The following is a 22990-nucleotide window of genomic DNA, read 5'->3' as shown; positions in this document are numbered from 1 at the left end:
AAAAAGTAATTTTTACGAGTGCAGGACTGACGTTGCGTTACAGGCTAAAAGGCTTGCGGTACAGCTATACCAACAAGACTTGAAATGGCTCCGGTGCTGTTTTAACACTGAAATGACCAATTTTTTAGCGTTAAAAAACGAACGCAAAACTTGTAATCTAGGTGATAGGCTGCTCTTGTTAAAATCAATAAGTAGAGTAGCGTAAGGCATCCTCCCTGCAAGGTTCTTCACTTAGAAAATACTTCATATTATGGAAAATACTACTTCTAAGTAAGCTATATTATTTAGCATAGCAGCATCCAGCACTGCTACATTTTTTGGATTACAAAATCTAAAGCTTAGCAACACACACAATTATTTAATGTTGTTTTTGCAGGTACGGATTTTAAGCATCAAGGATATTAACAGCAGAAGAATTTTAAAATTGTGATTAGTGGAAAGAATTATGTCCAAAGTTAAAAAAACATTATTTACCAAAAACACTGCTTGCTTCCGGACACTAGGGGGTGATAAAGATAATGTATCTTGTTCTTATTGTATTCCTTCTGCTCCTGTGTGTCTATGCTCTGCTGACCTTTTCTTAACTCCCTTCTTGTTCTTTTATTAGATACTAGAAAGTTCTCCCAATGCCCTGACTGAAGATGCCTGCTGTGTTATAACTTTATTTCACAATAACCTATGCTTACATCATGTAGTTTAACAGATGACTTGTTTAAAAGGGAAAATAAAGTAAGCCTGTTATCTTGAAGAAATATACTAAGGTCTGCAACTCTCCTTGCTGTGTGTGGTAAAATTTTCAAAGCAAAAAACATTGCTCTGCTGTATTTGGTTTTAACAGATTAAATATTCCAACAGAAGGGATATGGGCCCAGGATTTAACAAGAATTGTGTACCAGCTTAACAACTGCACCAGGGGTGGAACTACTATTGGTGCAGCAGGTGCAGTGGCCTAAGTGCTGGAGGTGGTCCATAGCAGCCAGTCTATACATAGGCATGTGCAGAATGTGTACAGGGGAGCTTTTATTATTTCTATTTAATCTATCTATCCTTAAAATTATTATACAATTCAGCATGTACATTATTAAAATATACCTTTATGGGGCCCAAAAATATTTTGCATCAGAATTGCTTGTTCAATATTAAATGCCGACAGCTTATGCTGTCTGCATTTAGCAATGCAGGGCGGACATCATGATTCGCTATAGCGAATCATGTCTGCCCAGGGTATGATAAATCTACCCCTGACTCAAATGCCATACAAGATCTGATAAAGAAAATTCTTGTAAAGAACATTAATATACAGGAGTGTGCTACTCATGGAGAAAACTGCATAACATGCATAAAAGGGAATGCAACTTGGCCCTCAATTCCCAAACAACGTAGAAGGCATTCAAGAAAGTCTCTTGAGCTAATCCATACTGACTAGCAACAACTGGGAGAAATAGTTATTTATTCACTTTTATAGATGATTTCTCTAGATACTCTGTTACCTACTTGCTGAAGGAGAAAGCCCAACCACTGCAAATGCTCAGAGATTATGTTGTATGCAAAGGTGGGAAACAAATTCAACAGGAAACCCCAAGCAATTCAGAGTGACAAAGGTGGTGAGTACCTCTCACAACACACAAAGGCATACCTGAGAGAACAGAGAAGATAACACAGGCTCACAATTGCATATACACCAGAACAAAATGGAGTTGCAGAAAGAAAGAACAGATCACTGATGGATATTGTGAGATGCATGCTTCTAGATGCAGGAATCTGTGCTGATAGCCACATACCTACAAAATAAAAAATTACATAAAAAAAGAAGGCGCAGCAATGTTGCGATTTCATTAACACTCACAAAAAACTTCCCCCAATAACAGCATTCTCACAAACAGATTAGCAAAGTGCTAAATGTGCCTCCTGAACCATTAGGAGCCTTTGAGATGGCTTAACCTCCGGTAAATTTGTTGATCTCCACTGTGTTTTGGGAAGGTCCACCTATGCTTCCTCCTCAGGCTATGTGCTATCTCTCTCTCTCTTGGGTATGGATGTTGAAAAAGCTAAGTAGAGAGTTTAGTACAATCCTCCTTACTGCAGAAATGCACACAAAACAAAACTTCCAAAGGAAAAATAAATGAGTTCACTGGAGAGTCTTCCTCTTCAGGCTATGTGCTGTCTCTCTTTCTCTCTCTTGTGGATGGATGTTGAAAGAGGTAAGTAGAGAGTTTGGAACTATCCTCCTCATCCTCCTCACTGCACTCACTGAGATGGTTCCCATTCTATCCAGTGAGACTTATTTACCCAGTCCTTTAGCTTTGCAGACAGACAGCTACTTTACAAGTCAAGTACACCATCCCAGCGCAGCCTGAAACTGAGACTAGGGGCTGACCGTGGGTGGTACTTGGTGATCTAATGGAATTCTGGGGCCATAGTCAAGGTTTTTTGTCTAAACCTTGTTCAGGCATCCAAGATTCATAACATCCATCCCCAAGAGGGAGAGAGACAGCACAGCCTGAAGAGAAAGCATCGGAGGACCTTCCCAAAACAGCACAGAGATCAACAAAAATAACTGTATGGTGTTATAGGGTGGAGTTTTTGCTGAGTATTAACAATAACACACCATTGCAGCACCTTCTTTTTTTATGTTATTTCAGATTCATATACCCATTGCCAAATGAGGGATTGAAGAAGTTAGCTGCCGTTATTTGAACAAACTAAAGAATTTGAACTAGATTGAGAATTGTGTAACTTTGAGCTACATCAGTTTGCACCGGTTGTAATTAGTGATTATATTAAAAATTCATTCTGTTAATCATTTGGTTCATTGTAATATTGGCACATCCAGTGATGATATTTTAAGTGAGAACACCTACAAATAGGCTGCCAACCAAAGCTACTGATAAAACACTGTATGAACTGTGGCATGGAATAACACCATGTGCAAGGCCCCTTAGAGTTTTTGGATGTTTTTGGATGTAAGGTCTACGCACATGTGCCAAGGCAGATTTACACTAAATCCCAGAGCTGAAGAGGGTATATTGATGTTTCGTCCTGTTTATTGGCCACCAAGATCAGTTGCACAGGTTTTTTCAATAAACAGACATCTCAAAAATTATGCACTAAAAGAGCTTGTTAGGGGAAGTTACCAAGGCTGGATACAACATATCACCCACAGTATCCTAACCTCAGCTGGAGTAGAATTATACACCTGACACGAGATCTTGGAAACAAACTGTCAGCCCACACCAATGAAAGTATAACAATTGTTCTGTTTATTGCCCTCCAACAATGCGGTTATATACTGTAGTTACATCACATACATCGTAAATTGACACAGAGGGTCTTCATAAACGCCCTCTTATCATACCATACTCAGTTGAAAATAACCACAGACAAATAATTGTTTATGCAAAAGGCAAGAAACCTGTAGACATTCGGCCTTGATATACGATAAAAAAAATATAGTGAAACCATGTTTAATACTAACAAGCAAGAACAAATGTCACTATACTAAGGTTGAGAATAACAAAAGCAAATATATTGAGAACAATAGTTTAGTGTTAGCTTAGAAATACTGACAAGATACAAAATGCAAAAGTGACAAGATGGAGACAGATTGGTTATACATTCTAACAGAGTTGATTGCCTTTTTATGGGTGGATATAGTGGTTTTGACGTGTCGGGTTCATTTTTTGGAGGCGGGTTCGATTTTTACAGGAGATTAAACATTTTTTTTATTAGTACTTAGGGGCTGACAGTTCATATACTGCCGTAAGTCACTGGCGACTCCAGAAATGTGTATTTCCGCACATTTCTAAAACTTGCCAGTTTATCCGATTTACGGCAGTATATGATCTGCCGGCGCCATATATGTGATTTATCCGATGTGAGAGGTGAACTTACGGGCGGTGTGGGTTTCAGCAGTTGCGCTGAAACCTACGCCGTATATGTAATCTCACCCACTGTCTTAAAGGGACACTAAACCCAACATTTTTCTTTCATGATTCCGGTAGAAAATACAATTTGAAACAACTTTCCAATTTAGTTCTATTATCTAATTTGCTTCATTCTTTAGATATTATTTGCGGAAGAAATAGCAAAGCACATGGGTGAGCCAATCACAAGAGGCATATATGTGCAGCCACCAATCAGCAGCTACTAAGCCTAACTAGATATGCTTTTCAGCAAAGGATATCAAGAGAATGAAGCAAAATAGATAATAGAAGTAAATTAGAAATTTGTTTAAAATTGCATGCTCTTTCTAAATCATGAAAAAAAATGGGTTTCATGTCCCTTTAAGGGAACCAGTGGGCTCTCAATAGGGATGGAAGAATGTGTTTATATTCAAATTCAAATGTGAGTACGAATGTTATTGTAGAAATTCAATTTACATAATCGAATGTTGATAAGAACGAATATTCTTAAAAATTCTATTCAAATATCGAATGTTATTTACAGTTTTCGAATGTCACTTTCGAATTCGAATGTCACTTTCAAATTCGAATGTCACATTCAAATTTGAATATTACTTTTATAAAACACAGTTGTAGACTAGAAATACTATTTGGAATTCGAATGCTACATTCGAATATTACATTTATAAAACACAGTTGTAGACTAGAAATATTATTTCGAATTAGAATGTTACATTCAAATTTGAATGTCACAGTTGTAGACTAGAAATACTATTTTGAATTTGAATGTCACATTCGAATGTGACATTCGAATTTGAATATCACATTTAAAAAACACAGTTTTAGAATAGAAATACTATTTTGAATTCGAATGTCACATTCGAATATTACATTTCGAAATTTAATATGATATAAAATACGTAGCTAAACATTCTATTATTCGAACAAATATTTTCTAATATTATTGAAAAATTCAAAAATTAAAATTTGAAAATTGAGTGTTAGAATATATAAACATTTGAAATTCGATTTGAATGAACAAATGTATCAAAATTCATTTTAAATTTTAAAATTTTAGAAACATTCGCCCATCCCTAGCTCTCAAGGAGTTTGTAACATTACAAAGGATGTCAATGACCAAACTAAAACTTTTGTCTTTGACCTGCTAAATACTCTGGTCCTTTAAGGGTGAATTGAAAAAAAACCCACTTATGCTGAGACACAACTAGTTAACTTACGCCTAGATTACGAGTCTTGCGTTAGCCTTAAAAAGCAGCGTTGAGGGGTCCCAACACTGTTTTTTAACGCCCGCTGGTATTACGAGTCTGGCAGGTACAGGTGTACCACTCACTTTTTTTCCGCGACTCGAGCATACCGCAAATCCACTTACGTCAATTGCATATCCTATCTTTTCAATGGGATTTTCCTAACGCCAGTATTACGAGTCTTAAAAAGAGAGCGGTACACCCTCTCCTGTCAAGACTCCTACCGCATTTAAAAGTCAGTAGTTAAGAGTTTTATGGGCTAACGCCGTAACATGACTCTTAACTAAAGTGCTAAAAAGTACACTAACACCCATAAACTACCTATTAACCCCTAAGCCGAGCCCCCCCCACATCGCAAACACTTCAATAAAATGTTTAACCCCTAATCTGCCAACCGGACATCGCAGCCACTTTAATAAATATATTAACCCTTAAACCACCGCACTCCCGCCTCGCAAACACTAGTTAAATATTATTAACCCCTAATCTGTCATCCCTAACATCGCCGACACCTCCACTACATTTATCAACCCCTAATCTGCCCCCCCCAACGTCGCAGCCACTATATTAAATGTATTAACCCCTAAATCTAAGTCAAACCCTAACCCTAACACCCCCCTAACTTAAATATAATTGAAATAAATCTAAATAAAATTACTACAATTAAATAAATTGTTCCTATTTAAAACTAAATACTTACCTATAAAATAAACCCTAAGCTAGCTACAATATAACTAATAGTTACATTGTAGCCATCTTAGGGTTTATTTTTATTTTACAGGCAACTTTGTATTTATTGTAACTAGGTAGAATAGTTATTACATAGTTATTAACTATTTAATAACTTTCTAGTTAAAATAAGTACAAATTTACCTGTAAAATAAAACCTAACCTAAGTTACAATTACACCTAACACTACACTATAATTAAATGAATTAATTACCTAAATTAACTACAATTAATTACAATTAAATTAAATAAACTAAAGTACGAAAGATAAAAAAACACTAAATTACAGAAAATAATAAAATAATTACAAGTTTTTTAAACTAATTACACCTAATCTAATCCCCCTAATAAAATAAAAAAAAAAAAAAAAATCCCTACCCTATACTAAATTACAAATAGCCCTTAAAAGGGCTTTTTGCGGGGCATTGCCCCAAAGTAATTAGCTCTTTTACCTGTAAAAAAAAATACAATACCCCCCCAACATTAAAACCCACCACCCACACACCCAACCCTACTCTAAAACCCACCCAATCCCCCTTAATAAAACCTAACACTAACCCCTTGAAGATCACCCTACCTTGAGACGTCTTCACCCAACCGGTCACAAGTGGTCCTCCAGACGGGCAGAAGTCTTCATCCTATCTGTGAAGAAGAGGACCTCCAGATATGCAGAAGTCTTCATCCAGGCGGCATCTTCTATCTTCATCCATCCGGAGCGGGTCCATCTTGAAGCCAACCGACGCGGAGCATCCTCTTCTTCCGACAACTCCCGACGAATGAAGGTTCCTTTAAATGACGTTATCAAAGATGGCATCCCTTGAATTCTGATTGGCTGATAGGATTCTATCACCCAATTGGAATTAAGGTAGGAAAAATCCTATTGGCTGATGCAATCAGCCAAGAGAGTTGAGCTCGCATTCTATTGGCTGATTGGAACAGCCAATAGAATGCAAGCTCAATCATATTTACTGATTGGATCAGCCAATAGGATTGAACTTCAAATCTATTGTCTGATTGCATCAGCCAATAGGATTTTTCCTACCTTAATTCCGATTGGCTGATAGAATCCTATCAGCCAATCGGAATTCAAGGGATGCCATCTTGGATGACGTCATTTAAAGGAAGCTTCATTCGTCGGGAGTCGTCGGAAGAAGAGGATGCTCCGCGTCGGTTGGCTTCAAGATGGACCCGCTCCGCTCCGGATGGATGAAGATAGAAGATGCCGCCTGGTTGAAGACTTCTGCCCGTCTGGAGGTCCTCTTCTGCCCGGATAGGATGAAGACTTCTGCCGTCTGGAGGACCACTTGTGCCTGGTTGGGTGAAGACGTCTCAAGGTAGGGTGATCTTCAAGGGGTTAGTGTTAGGTTTTATTAAGGGAGGATTGGGTGGGTTTTAGAGTAGGGTTGGGTGTGTGGGTTGTGGGTTTTAATGTTGGGGGGTATTGTATTTTTTTTTTTACAGGCAAAAGAGCTGATTACTTTGGGGCAATGCCCCGCACAAAGCCCTTTTAAGGGCTATTTGTAATTTAGTATAGGGTAGGGATTTTTATAATTTTTTTTTATAATTTTATTTTATTAGGGGGATTAGATTAGGTGTAATTAGTTTTAAAAACTTGTAATTATTTTTTTATTTTCTGTAATTTAGTGTTTTGTTTTTTTTGTACTTTAGTTTATTTTATTTAATTGTATTTAATTGTATTTAGTTTAGGGATTTAATTTAATTATAGTGTAGTGTTAGGTGTAATTGTAACTTAGTTTAGGTTTTATTTTGCAGGTAAATTTGTTTTTATTTTAACTAGGTAGTTATTAAATAGTTAATAACTATTTAATAACTATTCTACCTATTTAAAATAAATACAAAGTTGCCTGTAAAATAAAAATAAACCCTAAGCTAGCTACAATGTAACTATTAGTTATATTGTAGCTAGCTTAGGGTTTATTTTATAGGTAAGTATTTAGTTTTAAATACGAATAATTTATTTAATTGTAGTAATTTAATTTAGATTATTTTAAATTATATTTAAATTAGGGGGGGTGTTAGGGTTAGACTTAGGTTTAGGGGTTAATAACTTAATTATAGTTGCGGCGGCGTTGGGGGCGGCAGATTAGGGGTTAATAAATAAAATGTAGGGTTCGGAGATGTTGGGGGCAGCAGATTAGGGGTTCATAAGTATAATGTAGGTGGCGGCGGTGTCCTGAGGGCAGATTAGGGGTTAATAATATAATGCAGGTGGTGACCATGTCGGGGGCAGCAGATTAGGGGTTAATAAGTGTAATATTAGGGGTGTTTAGACTCAGGGTTCATGTTAGGGTGTTAGGTGTAGACATAAAATGTATTTTCCCATAGGAATCAATGGGGCTGCGTTAGAAGCTGAACGCTGCTTTTTTGCAGGTGTTAGGTTTTTTTCAGCCGGCTCAGCCCCATTGTTTCCTATGGGGAAATCGTGCACGAGCACGTTTAGCCAGTTTACCGCTACCGTAAGCAGCGCTGGTATTGAGGTGAGATGTGGAGCAAAATTTTGCTCAACGCTCACTTTTCTGAGGCTAACGCCGGCTTTCAGAAAACTCGTAATACCAGCGCTGTCTTAAGTGAGCGGTGAGAAAAAAAAGGAGCGTTAGCACCGCACAGCCTTACCGACGTAATCTAGCCGTTAGTTAGTCCATGTCTACAGTTAAAGAGTCATCCCACCTCATGTCAAATATACCTAATTGTGGAAGACACAAAATGATGTCAGAGACAAGCAATCATTGCAGACCAAGGAACTTTCTCAAAGCATTCCCCAATAGTTTAGCATTCCCTGAAGCAAACAATTACATCTTTAAAAAAAAAAAAAAAAAAACAAGACTGGTACCATCATGCAGTAGTTAAAGAAGTTATTTTCTTAAAATGAACATCAAAGCTAGCAAGTTAATAACCAAAGATGCCATTGGTCATTGAGAAAGCATTTGTTAAATATCTTCCCTAACAAAAGCCTTGTGCCTGGATTTTGCCCTAATGATTGAGAAAAATACAACAATGATCTGGTAGAACATTCTCTAGTCTGGTAAATGCAATACTGAAATGTTTATCTTAAATGTAAAACGATCATCTCCCAAAACTATCAATCCCACAGTAAATCACTGAGGCCTAGATTTGGAGTTCGGCGGTAGCCGTCAAAACCAGCGTTAGAGGCTCCTAACGCTGGTTTTGGCCGCCCGCTGGTATTTGGAGTCAGTGATTAAAGGGTCTAACGCTCACTTTTCAGCCGCGACTTTTCCATACCGCAGATCCCCCTACGCCATTTGCGTATCCTATCTTTTCAATGGGATCTTCCTAACGCCGGTATTTAGAGTCGTTTCTGAAGTGAGCGTTAGAGCTCTAACGACAAAACTCCAGCCGCCTGAAAATAGCAGGAGTTAAGAGCTTTCTGGCTAACGCCGGTTCATAAAGCTCTTAACTACTGTACCCTAAAGTACACTAACACCCATAAACTACCTATGTACCCCTAAACCGAGCTCCCCCCACATCGCCGCCACTCGATTAAAATATTTTAACCCCTAATCTGCCGACCGCCACCTACGTTATACTTATGTACCCCTAATCTGCTGCCCCTAACCCCGCCGACCCCTGTATTACATTTATTAACCCCTAACCTGCCCCCCACAACGTCGCCGCCAGCTACTTAAAATAATTAACCCCTAATCTGCCGACCGCAAAGCGCCGCCACCTACGTTATCCCTATGTACCCCTAATCTGCTGCCCCTAACACCGCCGACCCCTATATTATATTTATTAACCCCTAATCTGCCCCCCTCAACGTCGCCTCCACCTGCCTACACTTATTAACCCCTAATCTGCCGACCGGACCGCACCGCTACTATAGTAAAGTTATTAACCCCTAACCCGCCTCACTAACCCTATCATAAATAGTATTAACCCCTAATCTGTCCTCCCTAACATCGCCGACACCTACCTTCAATTATTAACCCCTAATCTGATGACCGGAGCTCATCGCTACTATAATAAATGGATTAACCCCTAAAGCTAAGTCTAACCCTAACACTAACACCCCCCTAACTTAAATATAATTTACATCTAACAAAATAAATTAACTCTTATTAAATAAATGATTCCTATTTAAAGCTAAATACTTACCTGTAAAATAAATCCTAATATAGCTACAATATAAATTATAATTATATTATAGCTATTTTAGGATTAATATTTATTTTACAGGCAACTTTGTAATTATTTTAACCAGGTACAATAGCTATTAAATAGTTAAGAACTATTTAATAGTTACCTAGTTAAAATAATAACAAATTTACCTGTAAAATAAATCCTAACCTAAGATATAATTAAACCTAACACTACCCTATCAATAAATTAATTAAATAAACTACCTACAATTACCTACAATTAACCTAACACTACACTATCAATAAATTAATTAAACACAATTCCTACAAATAAATACAATTAAATAAACTAGCTAAAGTACAAAAAAATAAAAAGAACTAAGTTACAAAAAATAAAAAAATATTTACAAACATAAGAAAAATATTACAACAATTTTAAACTAATTACACCTACTCTAAGCCCCCTAATAAAATAACAAAGCCCCCCAAAATAAAAAATTCCCTACCCTATTCTAAATTAAAAAAGTTACAAGCTCTTTTACCTTACCAGCCCTGAACAGGGCCCTTTGCGGGGCATGCCCCAAGAATTTCAGCTCTTTTGCCTGTAAAAAAAAACATACAATACCCCCCCCCCCCAACATTACAACCCACCACCCACATACCCCTAATCTAACCCAAACCCCCCTTAAAGAAACCTAACACTAAGCCCCTGAAGATCTTCCTACCTTGTCTTCACCATCCAGGTATCACCGATCCGTCCTGGCTCCAACATCTTTATCCAACCCAAGCGGGGGTTGGCGATCCATCATCCGGTGGCTGAAGAGGTCCAGAAGAGGCTCCAAAGTCTTCCTCCTATCCGGCAAGAAGAGGACATCCGGACCGGCAAACATCTTCTCCAAGCGGCATCTTCGATCTTCTTCCATCCGGTGTGGAGCGGGTCCATCTTGAAGCAGGCGACGCGGATCCATCCTCTTCTTCCGTTGTCTCCCGACTAATGACGGTTCCTTTAAGGGACGTCATCCAAGATGGCGTCCCTCGAATTCCGATTGGCTGATAGGATTCTATCAGCCAATCGGAATTAAGGTAGGAATTTTCTGATTGGCTGATGGAATCAGCCAATCAGAATCAAGTTCAATCCGATTGGCTGATCCAATCAGCCAATCAGATTGAGCTCGCATTCTATTGGCTGTTCCGATCAGCCAATAGAATGCGAGCTCAATCTGATTGGCTGATTGGATCAGCCAATCGGATTGAACTTGATTCTGATTGGCTGATTCCATCAGCCAATCAGAAAATTCCTACCTTAATTCCGATTGGCTGATAGAATCCTATCAGCCAATCGGAATTCGAGGGACGCTTTCTTGGATGACGTCCCTTAAAGGAACCGTCATTAGTCGGGAGACAACGGAAGAAGAGGATAGATCCGCGTCGCCTGCTTCAAGATGGACCCGCTCCGCACTGGATGGAAGATCGAAGATGCCGCTTGGAGAAGATGTTTGCCGGTCCGGATGTCCTCTTCTTGCCGGATAGGAGGAAGACTTTGGAGCCTCTTCTGGACCTCTTCAGCCACCGGATGATGGATCGCCAACCCCCGCTTGGGTTGGATGAAGATGTTGGAGCCAGGACGGATCGGTGATACCTGGATGGTGAAGACAAGGTAGGAAGATCTTCAGTGGCTTAGTGTTAGGTTTCTTTAAGGGGGGTTTGGGTTAGATTAGGGGTATGTGGGTGGTGGGTTGTAATGTTGGGGGGGGGGGTATTGTATGGTTTTTTATACAGGCAAAAGAGCTGAAATTCTTGGGGCATGCCCCGCAAAGGGCCCTGTTCAGGGCTGGTAAGGTAAAAGAGCTTGTAACTTTTTTAATTTAGAATAGGGTAGGGAATTTTTTATTTTGGGGGGCTTTGTTATTTTATTAGGGGGCTTAGAGTAGGTGTAATTAGTTTAAAATTGTTGTAATATTTTTCTTATGTTTGTAAATATTTTTTTATTTTTTGTAACTTAGTTCTTTTTTATTTTTTGTACTTTAGCTAGTTTATTTAATTGTATTTATTTGTAGGAATTGTGTTTAATTAATTTATTGATAGTGTAGTGTTAGGTTAATTGTAGGTAATTGTAGGTAGTTTATTTAATTAATTTATTGATAGGGTAGTGTTAGGTTTAATTATATCTTAGGTTAGGATTTATTTTTCAGGTAAATTTGTTATTATTTTAACTAGGTAACTATTAAATAGTTCTTAACTATTTAATAGCTATTGTACCTGGTTAAAATAATTACAAAGTTGCCTGTAAAATAAATATTAATCCTAAAATAGCTATAATATAATTATAATTTATATTGTAGCTATATTAGGATTTATTTTACAGGTAAGTATTTAGCTTTAAATAGGAATCATTTATTTAATAAGAGTTAATTTATTTCGTTAGATGTAAATTATATTTAAGTTAGGGGGGTGTTAGTGTTAGGGTTAGACTTAGCTTTAGGGGTTAATCCATTTATTATAGTAGCGATGAGCTCCGGTCGTCAGATTAGGGGTTAATAATTGAAGGTAGGTGTCGGCGATGTTAGGGAGGGCAGATTAGGGGTTAATACTATTTATGATAGGGTTAGTGAGGCGGATTAGGGGTTAATAACTTTATTATAGTAGCGGTGCGGTCCGGTCGGCAGATTAGGGGTTAATAAGTGTAGGCAGGTGGAGGCGACGTTGTGGGGGGCAGATTAGGGGTTAATAAATATAATATAGGGGTCGGCGATGTTAGGGCAGCAGATTAGGGGTACATAGGGATAACGTAGGTTGCGGCGGTTTACGGAGCGGCAGATTAGGGGTTAAAAAAAATATGCAGGGGTCAGCGATAGCGGGGGCGACAGATTAGGGGTTAATAAGTGTAAGGTTAGGGGTGTTTAGACTCGGGGTACATGTTAGGGTGTTAGGTGCAGACGTAGGAAGTGTTTCCCCATAGACAACAATGGGGCTGCGTTAGGAGCTGAACGCTGCTTTTTTGCAGGTGTTAGGTTTTTTTTCAGCTCAAACAGCCCCATTGTTTCCTATGGGAGAATCGTGCACGAGCACGTTTTTGAGGCTGGCCGCGTCCGTAAGCAACTCTGGTATCGAGAGTTGCATTTGCGGTAAAAATGCTCTACGCTCCTTTTTTGGAGCCTAACGCAGCATTTGTTTGAACTCTCGATACCAGAGTTAAATTTATGGTGCGGCCAGAAAAAAGCCCACGGAGCGTTAACAGCCCTTCTACCGCCAAACTCAATCTAGGCCTAAATGTGGCTGAATTGTGTTATGACGATTTTCAACATAAGGACTGAGGAAACTGTGAGGTTTTAAGGAAACATTAATAGAGCCAATTATCAAAAACTCTTTGCGGAAAACGTCACTCTTCTAGCGTAAACTATTTTAAGACAAAAAGTCACCACAAAGCTGGAAGAGGGATTCTCTCTACAAATCTGTATCTATATTGTGATGGAACTGTACAATTTACAGCATATATATAACTTTGACTTTTAAATATTTTATAATGGTCATGTGCACACGACTGTGTAGAATCAACCCCATACTGCTTTTTTGGGAATGACTACTTGCTTTGCTTAACATAATTTGTATAATAGATTTTATAATAAAACAGTAAAATGTACTCAACCTACCTTTTGGACCAATTGGACCAATTTTACCCATGAACCCTTGTCCACCAGCATTACCCTTTTCTCCTTTAACTCCTGTCAAAAAGACACAACAATAACAGGAATGTAGAGTTATTAAAATCTTGTTTTATTGTTTCTTTGAAATAAATGAGTCAGTTCTACCAAGTGTGTAATCTTTAATCATTAACAAAACATGAACCTATTGCTTTGTTTACTATATTTACATAACTGCATAATTAAAGGGACATTAAAGTCAAATTTAAACATGCATTATTCAGATTGAACAAGCATTTTTAAACAACTCTCCAATTTACTTCTATTATGAAATTGACTTTGTTCCTTTGGTATCCATGACTGAAGAAAAAATCTAGGTAGGCTTATAGGTACTTAGGAGCGTGCACATATCTTTAGCATTCTATGACAGCAGTGTTTGCAACTTTGTATAAGGTTGCTTTAAAGGGACATGAAAGACAACATTTTTCTTTCAAGATTCAGATAGAGAATACAATTTAAAAAAGTTTCCAATTTACTTCTATAATCAAATTTTCTTTGCTCTTTTGTTACACTTTGTTAAAGAGATATCTTGATAGGTAGCGTGCACATGTATGGAGCACTGCATGACAGGAAATAGTGCTGTCATCTAGTGCTCTGCTAATGTATAACATTGTTGCAAAACTTCTGCCATATAATGCTGTAGACACGTGCACACTACTGAACTTACTTTCCTGCTTTTCAGTAAAGGATAACCAGAAAACAAAGAAAATGTGATAATAGGAGTAAATAGGAAAGTTGTTTAAAATTGAATGCTCAATATCTGAACCATGAAAGAATAATTAGGGGTTTTTATGTCCCTTTAAACATTGTTGCCAACACTGCTGCCAAAAGGCTAAAGATTTACGCTCCCGAGCTCACCTAGGATTACTCTTTAAAGGGACATTACAAACTAGATAAATGCTAGATAGAATGAAGCATTTAAATAAAAGATTAGTCTGAGAATAACATGTAGATGCATTAAAAAAATAAAGTTTCATTAGTTGTTTAAATATTTACAAAATAAGTGTAAAGTTTTAGTGTCTATAAAACAATGGGAGCTGCCATGTTGAAACTAAGGTCTGCTGTGGCCAATTAGGAACAGTTATAAATAGGTCACTAGAGTGTGCAGCCAATGGCTGTGTGGAATATAACAGAGTTCTGCACTTCCATTTCTAACAAGAACCGAAAGCTCACAATTTCAGAACGGAATTACAGGAAAAGGGAAGAAAATAAATAATGAAAGTATATTGCAGTTTATTTATATATAAAAATGTATAATTTTCTATTACCATCTTAAAGTGTTTAATGTCCCTTTAACAACGGATATCAAGGCAACTAAGCAAAATTGATAATAGAATTAAATTGGAAATTTCTTGTCCTATCCAATACCTTTAAAGGGACATAAAACAAGTTAGGATAGAGACAAAATGTAATAACATGTACTTTAATTACTTTACCTGCAAATTGATACTGCAGTGCCTCACCATTAACCCTTTCTTTTAAGTTTACGAATTGTACAGCCCTAACTCCCCCACACAATTCCTTCTATGGCTGTATCTATAACCACCTTTGCTTTTCGTAGAATGCAGAAGTAGACACTCAGGGGGATATTTATCAAGCCGTCAGCCGCAAATACGCTAGAATTCCGCAGCGTAATTGTGGTGAGCTTGATTCGACCTAGTTATCAAAGCCTACAGACCGGCAAAAGTTGAAATCTGTGACGTAACATACGATCTGCTGGTCTCAATCTGAAATAGATCGATGCTTACTTCATTACAGATGTTCCGAATACAGATTCGGCACTATTTGACACTTTTTCAAAGTTATCAAATAGTTAACCGGTACGCTCGCGGCTATTCCGTCCCAGCGTACCTGGTTTTTAATTCGCCACCCTGGAGGGGTTAGGGTTTTTTAATATGTAATGTAGTTAATTTAATTGCTAGTTTAATGTAATTTTAGCATAATAGTTAGGGTAGGTTAATTAATTGTGTAATATAGTTTATTTTAATTCTACAGGTAAGTTTTAATTTATTATAAGATAGGGATGTTGTAATTTTAAGGTAAAGTTAGCGGTTTGTTAGGTTTAGGGGTTAATAGCTTAATTTAGTTTATGGCGATGTGGGAGGCTTGCGGTTTAGGGGTTAATAGGTTTAGTTAATGGTAGTGATGTGGGAGGCCAGAGGTTTAGGGGTTAATACATTTATTTAGGTGGTGGAGGGGTCCGGGAGCGGCGGGATAGGGGTTAATACATTTATTTAGTGGCGGCGGGGTCCGGGAGCTGTGGTATAGGGGTTAAAAACTCTATTTAGTTGCGGCGGGGTACCAGAGCGGCTGGATAGGGGTTAAACATTTTAGTATAGTGGCGGCGCTTAGTGACAGGGTATAAATAAAGTTGGTAAAAAGCCGAATAGCAGCGAGATCGATGACTGTTAGTTAATAACAGTCCGATACTCATTGCCCTGTACTTGGTGCTCGGCTTTTTGACTGCTTTTTTTATAAATATGGAGAGCGTATTCAGGTCCGCGGCCGCGATGTTAGGCGATGTTAGGTGAGCGTATTGGTCCCGGCGAATGCTGCATAGTTAAGGCTTTGATAAATATCCCCCTCACTATCTGATGGAGCATGCCTAGAAGCAAATAAGCTGCTGTGAAATACAATGCCTGTGTTTCCGATTTTAAACACTGATAAGGAGGGGTGGATCAGACTACTCCAGACAGCATGGATATGTAACTTATTTTTGAAATAATATAATAAAATAGTTGTCAGCAATTTTTAAACAATTTTTTTTATGCAAACTAATTTTTACTTAATAAGCCCTTAATAAGCCCTATGCACAGATCTCAACATGTTTTATGGCAATTTAAGTTTAATTTTAACTTTACTGTCCCTTTAATATATATATATATATATATATATATATATATATATATATATATATATATATATATATATATATAATGTGTTATTATTATTTTTTTATACTTGGTTGAATTAAAGGGACAGTTGAGTCCAAAATAAACTTTCAGGATTCAAATAGGGCATGTCATTTTAACAACTTTCCAATTTACTTTTATCACCAATTTTGCTTTTTTCTCTTGGTATTCTTAGTTGAAAGCTAAACCTAGGAGGCCCATATGCTAATTTCTTAGAACTTGAAGGCCACCTCTTACCTGAATGCGTTTTGACCGTTTTTCACCACTAGAGGGTATTAGTTCATGTGTGTCCTATAGATAACATTGAGCTCACGCATGTGAAGTTACCTAGGAGTCAGCACTGACTGACTAAAATGCTAGTCTGTCAAAAGGACTGAAATAAGGGGGCAGTTTGTAGAGGCTTAGATACAAGGTAATCACAGTGGTAAAAAGTATATTGAGTTGGTTATGCAAAACTGGGGAATGGGTAATAAAGGGATTATCTATCTTTTTAAACAACAAAAATTCTGGTGTTGACTGTCCCTTTAAAGGGACATTAAACCCCAACATACATTAAACCCCAACATTTTCTTTCAGATTCAGATAGAGAATACAATTTTAAACAACATTCCAATTTACTTCTATTGTCTAATTTGCTTCATTCTCTTGATATCCTTTGCTGAAAGCATATCTAGATATGATCAGTAGCTGCTGATTGGTGGCTGCACATAGATGCCTCTTGTGATTGGCTCCCCCATGTGCATTGCTATTTCTTCAACAAAGTATGTCTAAAGAATTAAGCAAATTAGATAATATAAGTAAATTGGAATGTTGTTTAAAATTGTATTCTCTACCTGAATCATGAAATAATTTTTTGGGGTTTAATGTCCCTTTAAGGTAGTGCAAGGTTAAGGTATGTGTAAGAGGTGAGTAGGTGCAGATTGAGGGTTTAATGTGTTTAGGAATATAGGGTATATGGAGTTGTTTTATGTGGGTAAGGGTTGATAAGAATGATTGTATATGATGTAGGACTAAATACATTCACCTAGATTACGAGTTTTGAGCGCTATATGTAAAGTAAAGAATGCCACAAAAGTTACGTTATTTAACCCCCTATAGCGCTGCCATTACAAGTTTTAAAAAAACTTGGCTTGTGCGGGCGATATGGCTGCGTTGAGCTGCATACCGCACACTAAAGCAGCAGTGTTTTTACGTGCTCGTGCACGCTTCCCCCATAAACATCAATGGGGAGAGCCGGCAAAAAAAAGTCTAACACCTGCGATCACAGAAACAAAAGCTCAGTATTGCAGCCCCATTGATGTCTATGGGGAAAAAGAAAATAACGTTTAAACCTAACACGCTACCATAAACCATACATCTAAACACCCCTAATCTGCTGCCCCCGACATCGCCGACACCTGCCTACAGTTATTAACCCCTAATCTGCCACTCCTGATATTGCCACCACCTAAATAAAGGTATTAACCCCTAATCTGCCGCTCCCGATATCACCGCCACTATACTAAAGCTATTAACCCCTATTCTGCCGCACCCCAACACTGCCACACCTATATTTAAGTTATTAACCCCTATTCCGCCGCTCCCGATATTGCCGCCACCTAAATAAAGCTATTAACCCCTAAACCTCTGGCCTCCCACATCACTACCACTAAATAAACCTATTAACCCCTAAACCGCCAGCCACCCCACATCACAACAACCTAAATTAAACTATGAACCCCTAACCCTAAAGTAACCCTAACACCTCCTAACTTTAACATAATTAAACTAGATCTAAATTAAACTTACAATTATTAACTAAATAAACCTATTAACCCCTAAACCACCAGCCCCCCACATTGCGACAATCTAAATAAAACTATTAACCCCTAACCCTAAACCTAACCCTAACACCCCCTAACTTTAAAATAATTAAAATAGATCTAAATTTAATTTACAGTTATTAACTAGATAATACCTAGTTAAAACTAAATACTTACTTGTGAAATAAAACCTAAGCTAGCTACAATATAACTAATAGTTATATTGTAGCTAGCTTAGGTTTTATTTTTATTTCACAGGTAAGTTTGTATTTATTTTAACTACCGTAGATAGAATAGTTATTAAATAGTTATTAACTATTTACTAACTACCTAGTTAAAATAAATACAAACTTACCTGTCAAATAAAACCTTACCTGCCTTACACTAAAACCTAACATTACAAAAAATAAAGAAAGCTACCATTACAAAAAAAAAAAAAAAAAAAAATTATCCAAAAAAATAAATAAAGATTATTTCTATTCTAATACCTTTAAAAGAAAAAAGAAAAAAAAAAGCCTAATCTAGAATAAACTACCAAGGGCCCTTAAATGGCCTTTGGGGACCCTTAAAATGGCCTTTTGTAAACAGCTCTTTTGCTCCAAAAAAATACAAACCCCCACCCCCCAAACTACTAAGGGCCCTTGAAAGGGTCTTTTGAGGGCCCATAAAAGGGCCTTTTTTAGGGCATTGCCCTACAAAAAATAAACACCCCCTAAAAATATACATTACACAAAATAAAAAACGAAATCATTTAAATTAAAAAAGAATTACACCTAATCTAACAACCCTATCAAAATAAAAAAGGCCACCAAAAAAAAAAAAAAAAACCTAGCCTACAATAAACTACCAATGGCCCTTAAAAGGGCCTTTTGTGGGGCATTCCCCCAAAGATATCAGCTCTTTTACCTGTAAAAGAAGCACAATAACCCCCCCAACAGTAAAACCCACACAACCAAACCCCCCAAATAAAACCCAATCTTAATAAACCTAAGCTCCACATTGGCCTGAAAAGGGCATTTGTATGGGCATTGCCCTTAAAAGGGCATTTAGCTCTTTTACTGCCCAGACCCCAAACTAAAAAATAAAACCCACCCAATAAACCCTTAAAAAGCCTAACACTGGGGGGCGGAGCCTAGCCACGCAGGGTGATGGCTGAATAAAATTTGGCTCTGATGCCTCACGCCCGGTCAAAGTATCTATAATAGGGATTATCAGCTTAAATTTAGCCCCGGGGCTGCAGGAGTGATCTTGGCACACTGCCCTGCCACTGCCGTGATTGACATAAAGGGGAAAACTGACACCACCTCAAAGAGAATTCAACTGGCCATATCTCAGAGGCCTAGAAGGAGCGCTGATCACCGCGCCTCTGACTGTTACCGCCGCCCGTGCTGATACGGGTCTCCTTCAATCTGCCGCCTGCCCGACTCCACACAATTGAGGCCAGCGCAACACGCCTGTCTGTATAGCGGGCAGAAGGATAAGCTGCAACACATTTTGCCCGACTATCTTTCCGGCTCCTGACACCGGCGTGGTCGAGCCGAGGGAGCGCTTAAGAGATTAGCAGCAGTGAGAGGGCACATCGAGAGTGGCAGATAAAACTGCATACGCTGCTCTGACACCCGGTGAGTACATACTCCTGAACTGAACACTCATCACGGGTGGGCGGTGAACTGAGGATAGGTGCCTCTCTACAACGGGGAATCTCTGCAGGCCGCACTGAACTTACCCACGTGGCTACTATCCCCGGGGAGACACTGCTCTTGTTATAAGCTCCCATTGACAGATACTGCGAACAGACAGAGGGGGGCCCTGTTTAGTGCATACCAGTAAATCGCGACAGGGGACAGGCACATTACAGTATTATTAACCCTGGTCTGGGGTGTATTAGTCTCACATTTCATCCGGTGTGCATTGGGGACTTCCTATTGCTAAAGCCTACAACGTGCATCTCACATCCCTTACTGCCTGCAGCTCTACCTCCCAGGGATCCTCTGTACATATAAACACTTGATAATAAAGATCCAACCTCCCTAAAGACTTTTGCTGTCTTTCTACTCTAACAGCATGTCACAAAGGAAAAATAATAAACTTGAGAAAGGGCATAAGTCAACAAGTCTGACAAATTATCTCAAAGCCACTATACCTTCTACTGACTTATCAGACACAGGGCCCCCATCTCCTGCCAATTGCACAGTAGACATGACAATGCCTGACCACCTGCAACAGCAAGATTTCCTAACAAGGAGAGACCTTAACACCATCTCCTCAAAAGAAGACATTGACAAAGTCCTTTTAGAAATGAGGTCCTTATTTGGGGATCTGAAAAAGGATATCACACAGGTCACGCAACAAGTACAGGTGCTTGAAACCAGACACGAGACCCTTCGGGGTACAGTCACAAATAACTCCCAACAGATCCAAGAACATGAAGAACAGATACAATTTCTACTTTCCAGAATGGAGGACTTAGACAATAGGGGGAGACGGAATAACATTAGGATTAGGGGGGTGCCGGAATCTGTATCTAACGCGGCACTGGAGGGGTATCTTCAGGACTTATTCCGCACCTTAAAGGGAACACCAGAGTCTGCCAATATCCCCATCGAAAGGGCTCATAGGGCCCTGAGACCTAGGCCTCCCCCTAAGGCTCCGCCGAGAGACATCATTGTCAAATTCCTTAGTTACAAGGATAAGGAGTCAATAACTCAGAAGGCAAGAATCCTCAAGAATATAACGCACGCAGGGATCCCCTTACAGGTTTTTTCTGATCTAAGCTTGATCACCCTCCAGAAGAGAAGAGACCTAAAATTCATAACAACCGAACTTCAAGCACATGGAATACAATACAAGTGGGGTTTCCCGGTGTGCATAGTGGCAACTAAAAATGGAGCACAGGCATTCTACAGAATGCCATCCGATCTTCCAGAATTTTGCAGAATACTTGGGATTGATATCCAACACCCTGAACACCGTGAGCACCCTTTACATAATACCCCAGCAAGGAACACTGGGGACGCTGCTCGGGCGATGGACACCTGAAGTATGGCCGCCATTCCCTCTTTGCAGCCTTGGGACACACTGGAGGACTTTGATAAGTATAATTGTTCCCTTTTCACAGTACCCTTAGTGACGTTTTCTCTATACAGAGATATTGACCTCCACAGGTGGGGCCATGTACTGTTATTGTTGATCAAACTCTAGAATATTATGCTATGTTATGTTTTATGCTCACGCTTGTTTATTATGTTTTACCCATGGGTCTCACTTGTTTAACTTTAACTACCTCTCATTCTAAAACTCCTAAATGACATGAATGCTGGATATAGCTCTCTAGATGGAACCTGTTAGTTGAGGTATCTTAAATAAGTAGCTCCTAACACATAGATTATGCTGCGGGGCCGGTGGGCAATGGGTCTATATCCCGCCCAGATCTTGAATACATAGATATGTCCTCCACCACCTCACAAACCTACTGTCACAGCATCCCTTGTGAGATGGAGCCCTAAGCTGTTCAACATAGTCTATCGGGACGCTAATGCGGTAGATAAACCACGCATGGCCCTCAATAGTATTAAGCTTCCCCTATATATACAATATAGTACAAACAGCTTCAAGTATCCCTTAACCTACCGGCCCACCCTACAACGTAATTAGTAACTTAGTCACAATTGGAGGGAGGTGGGAATAGCACTGTATAATCCCCAACTATACAAAACACAACTCTAATAGAGGGGCATAAAAATTATTGTTGTTGATCAGTACAGACGGGAAGGCAAGTTCAAAAATGATGCCTACCAGAAGTTAAGAACCTAATTGCTAGATCTTGTTTGTTGGGTTATATCCTGTTTTTGTTTTCCTTTTTTATTAAATGTGATTGCTCCTGTTGCTTTCGGCACTTTTTATGTTATGTTATCCGTTCCCTAAAGCTCAGACAATCTCCGTTTTTTCTCTTTTTCATTTTTTGACCGGGCGTGTGGATACTGACCCCACGCTTACTTTGCTGTCCTTTCCTGTCTCCCCTTGTTGTAGCCGGGAGGTACAGTATAAGTGTTTTTTGCTTTCTCTACACTTCTTCAGTATTACTGACAGTTTATTGTCATATACCTGATCTCTGCTTCTCTTTCTTCCACTTATCTTTAACTCTCCTTTTTCTTCATCTCTTCTTTCCTATTTTCTCTTTTGTTTTTTTGTTTTTACTTTCTACTTCTTTTTTTTTTTTTTTCTCTCTCCTCCCTCGCCTCTTCACCCGCTCCCCTCTTCACCAGTGTCCCTTCCGGTCCCTTTACTATATAACCACTATACAAGATGGCACTCCAGGGCACGCATAACTTAAATATTATGACGCTTAATGTCAAGGGTATTAACACACCGGAAAAGAGGTCTAACTTAATACGGGATGTTACCAGACTGCACGGCGACATCATATATTTACAAGAGACCCATTTTAAGAAAGGGAGGGAACCCCGCTGGCTCTCTACCAAATTCCCACTGATGTTCTTTGCATCCGGCCCTACCAAAAGAAATGGGGTGGGAATTCAAATTAAACACTCAACAGCCTTTG

The 22990-nt window shown here is 38.7% G+C and overlaps 1 protein-coding gene across 1 annotated transcript in view; it reads right to left on the bottom strand.

Moving 5' to 3' along the window:
- Nucleotides 1–22990, bottom strand: part of COLEC10 (collectin subfamily member 10) — a 95944-nt gene that overhangs the window by 35615 nt on the left and 37339 nt on the right. Inside the window, exon 4 of the mRNA XM_053713200.1 lies at nt 13665–13736. Coding sequence (XP_053569175.1) covers nt 13665–13736 — 72 coding nt within the window. The remainder of the gene's footprint in view (nt 1–13664; nt 13737–22990) is intronic.

This window comes from Bombina bombina, chromosome 5 (assembly GCF_027579735.1).
Source record: "Bombina bombina isolate aBomBom1 chromosome 5, aBomBom1.pri, whole genome shotgun sequence".
In the NCBI taxonomy this organism is placed as follows: domain Eukaryota; kingdom Metazoa; phylum Chordata; class Amphibia; order Anura; family Bombinatoridae; genus Bombina; species Bombina bombina.
Note: the sequence above shows the minus strand (reverse complement) of the source record. Positions and strands in the feature narration are given on the sequence as shown.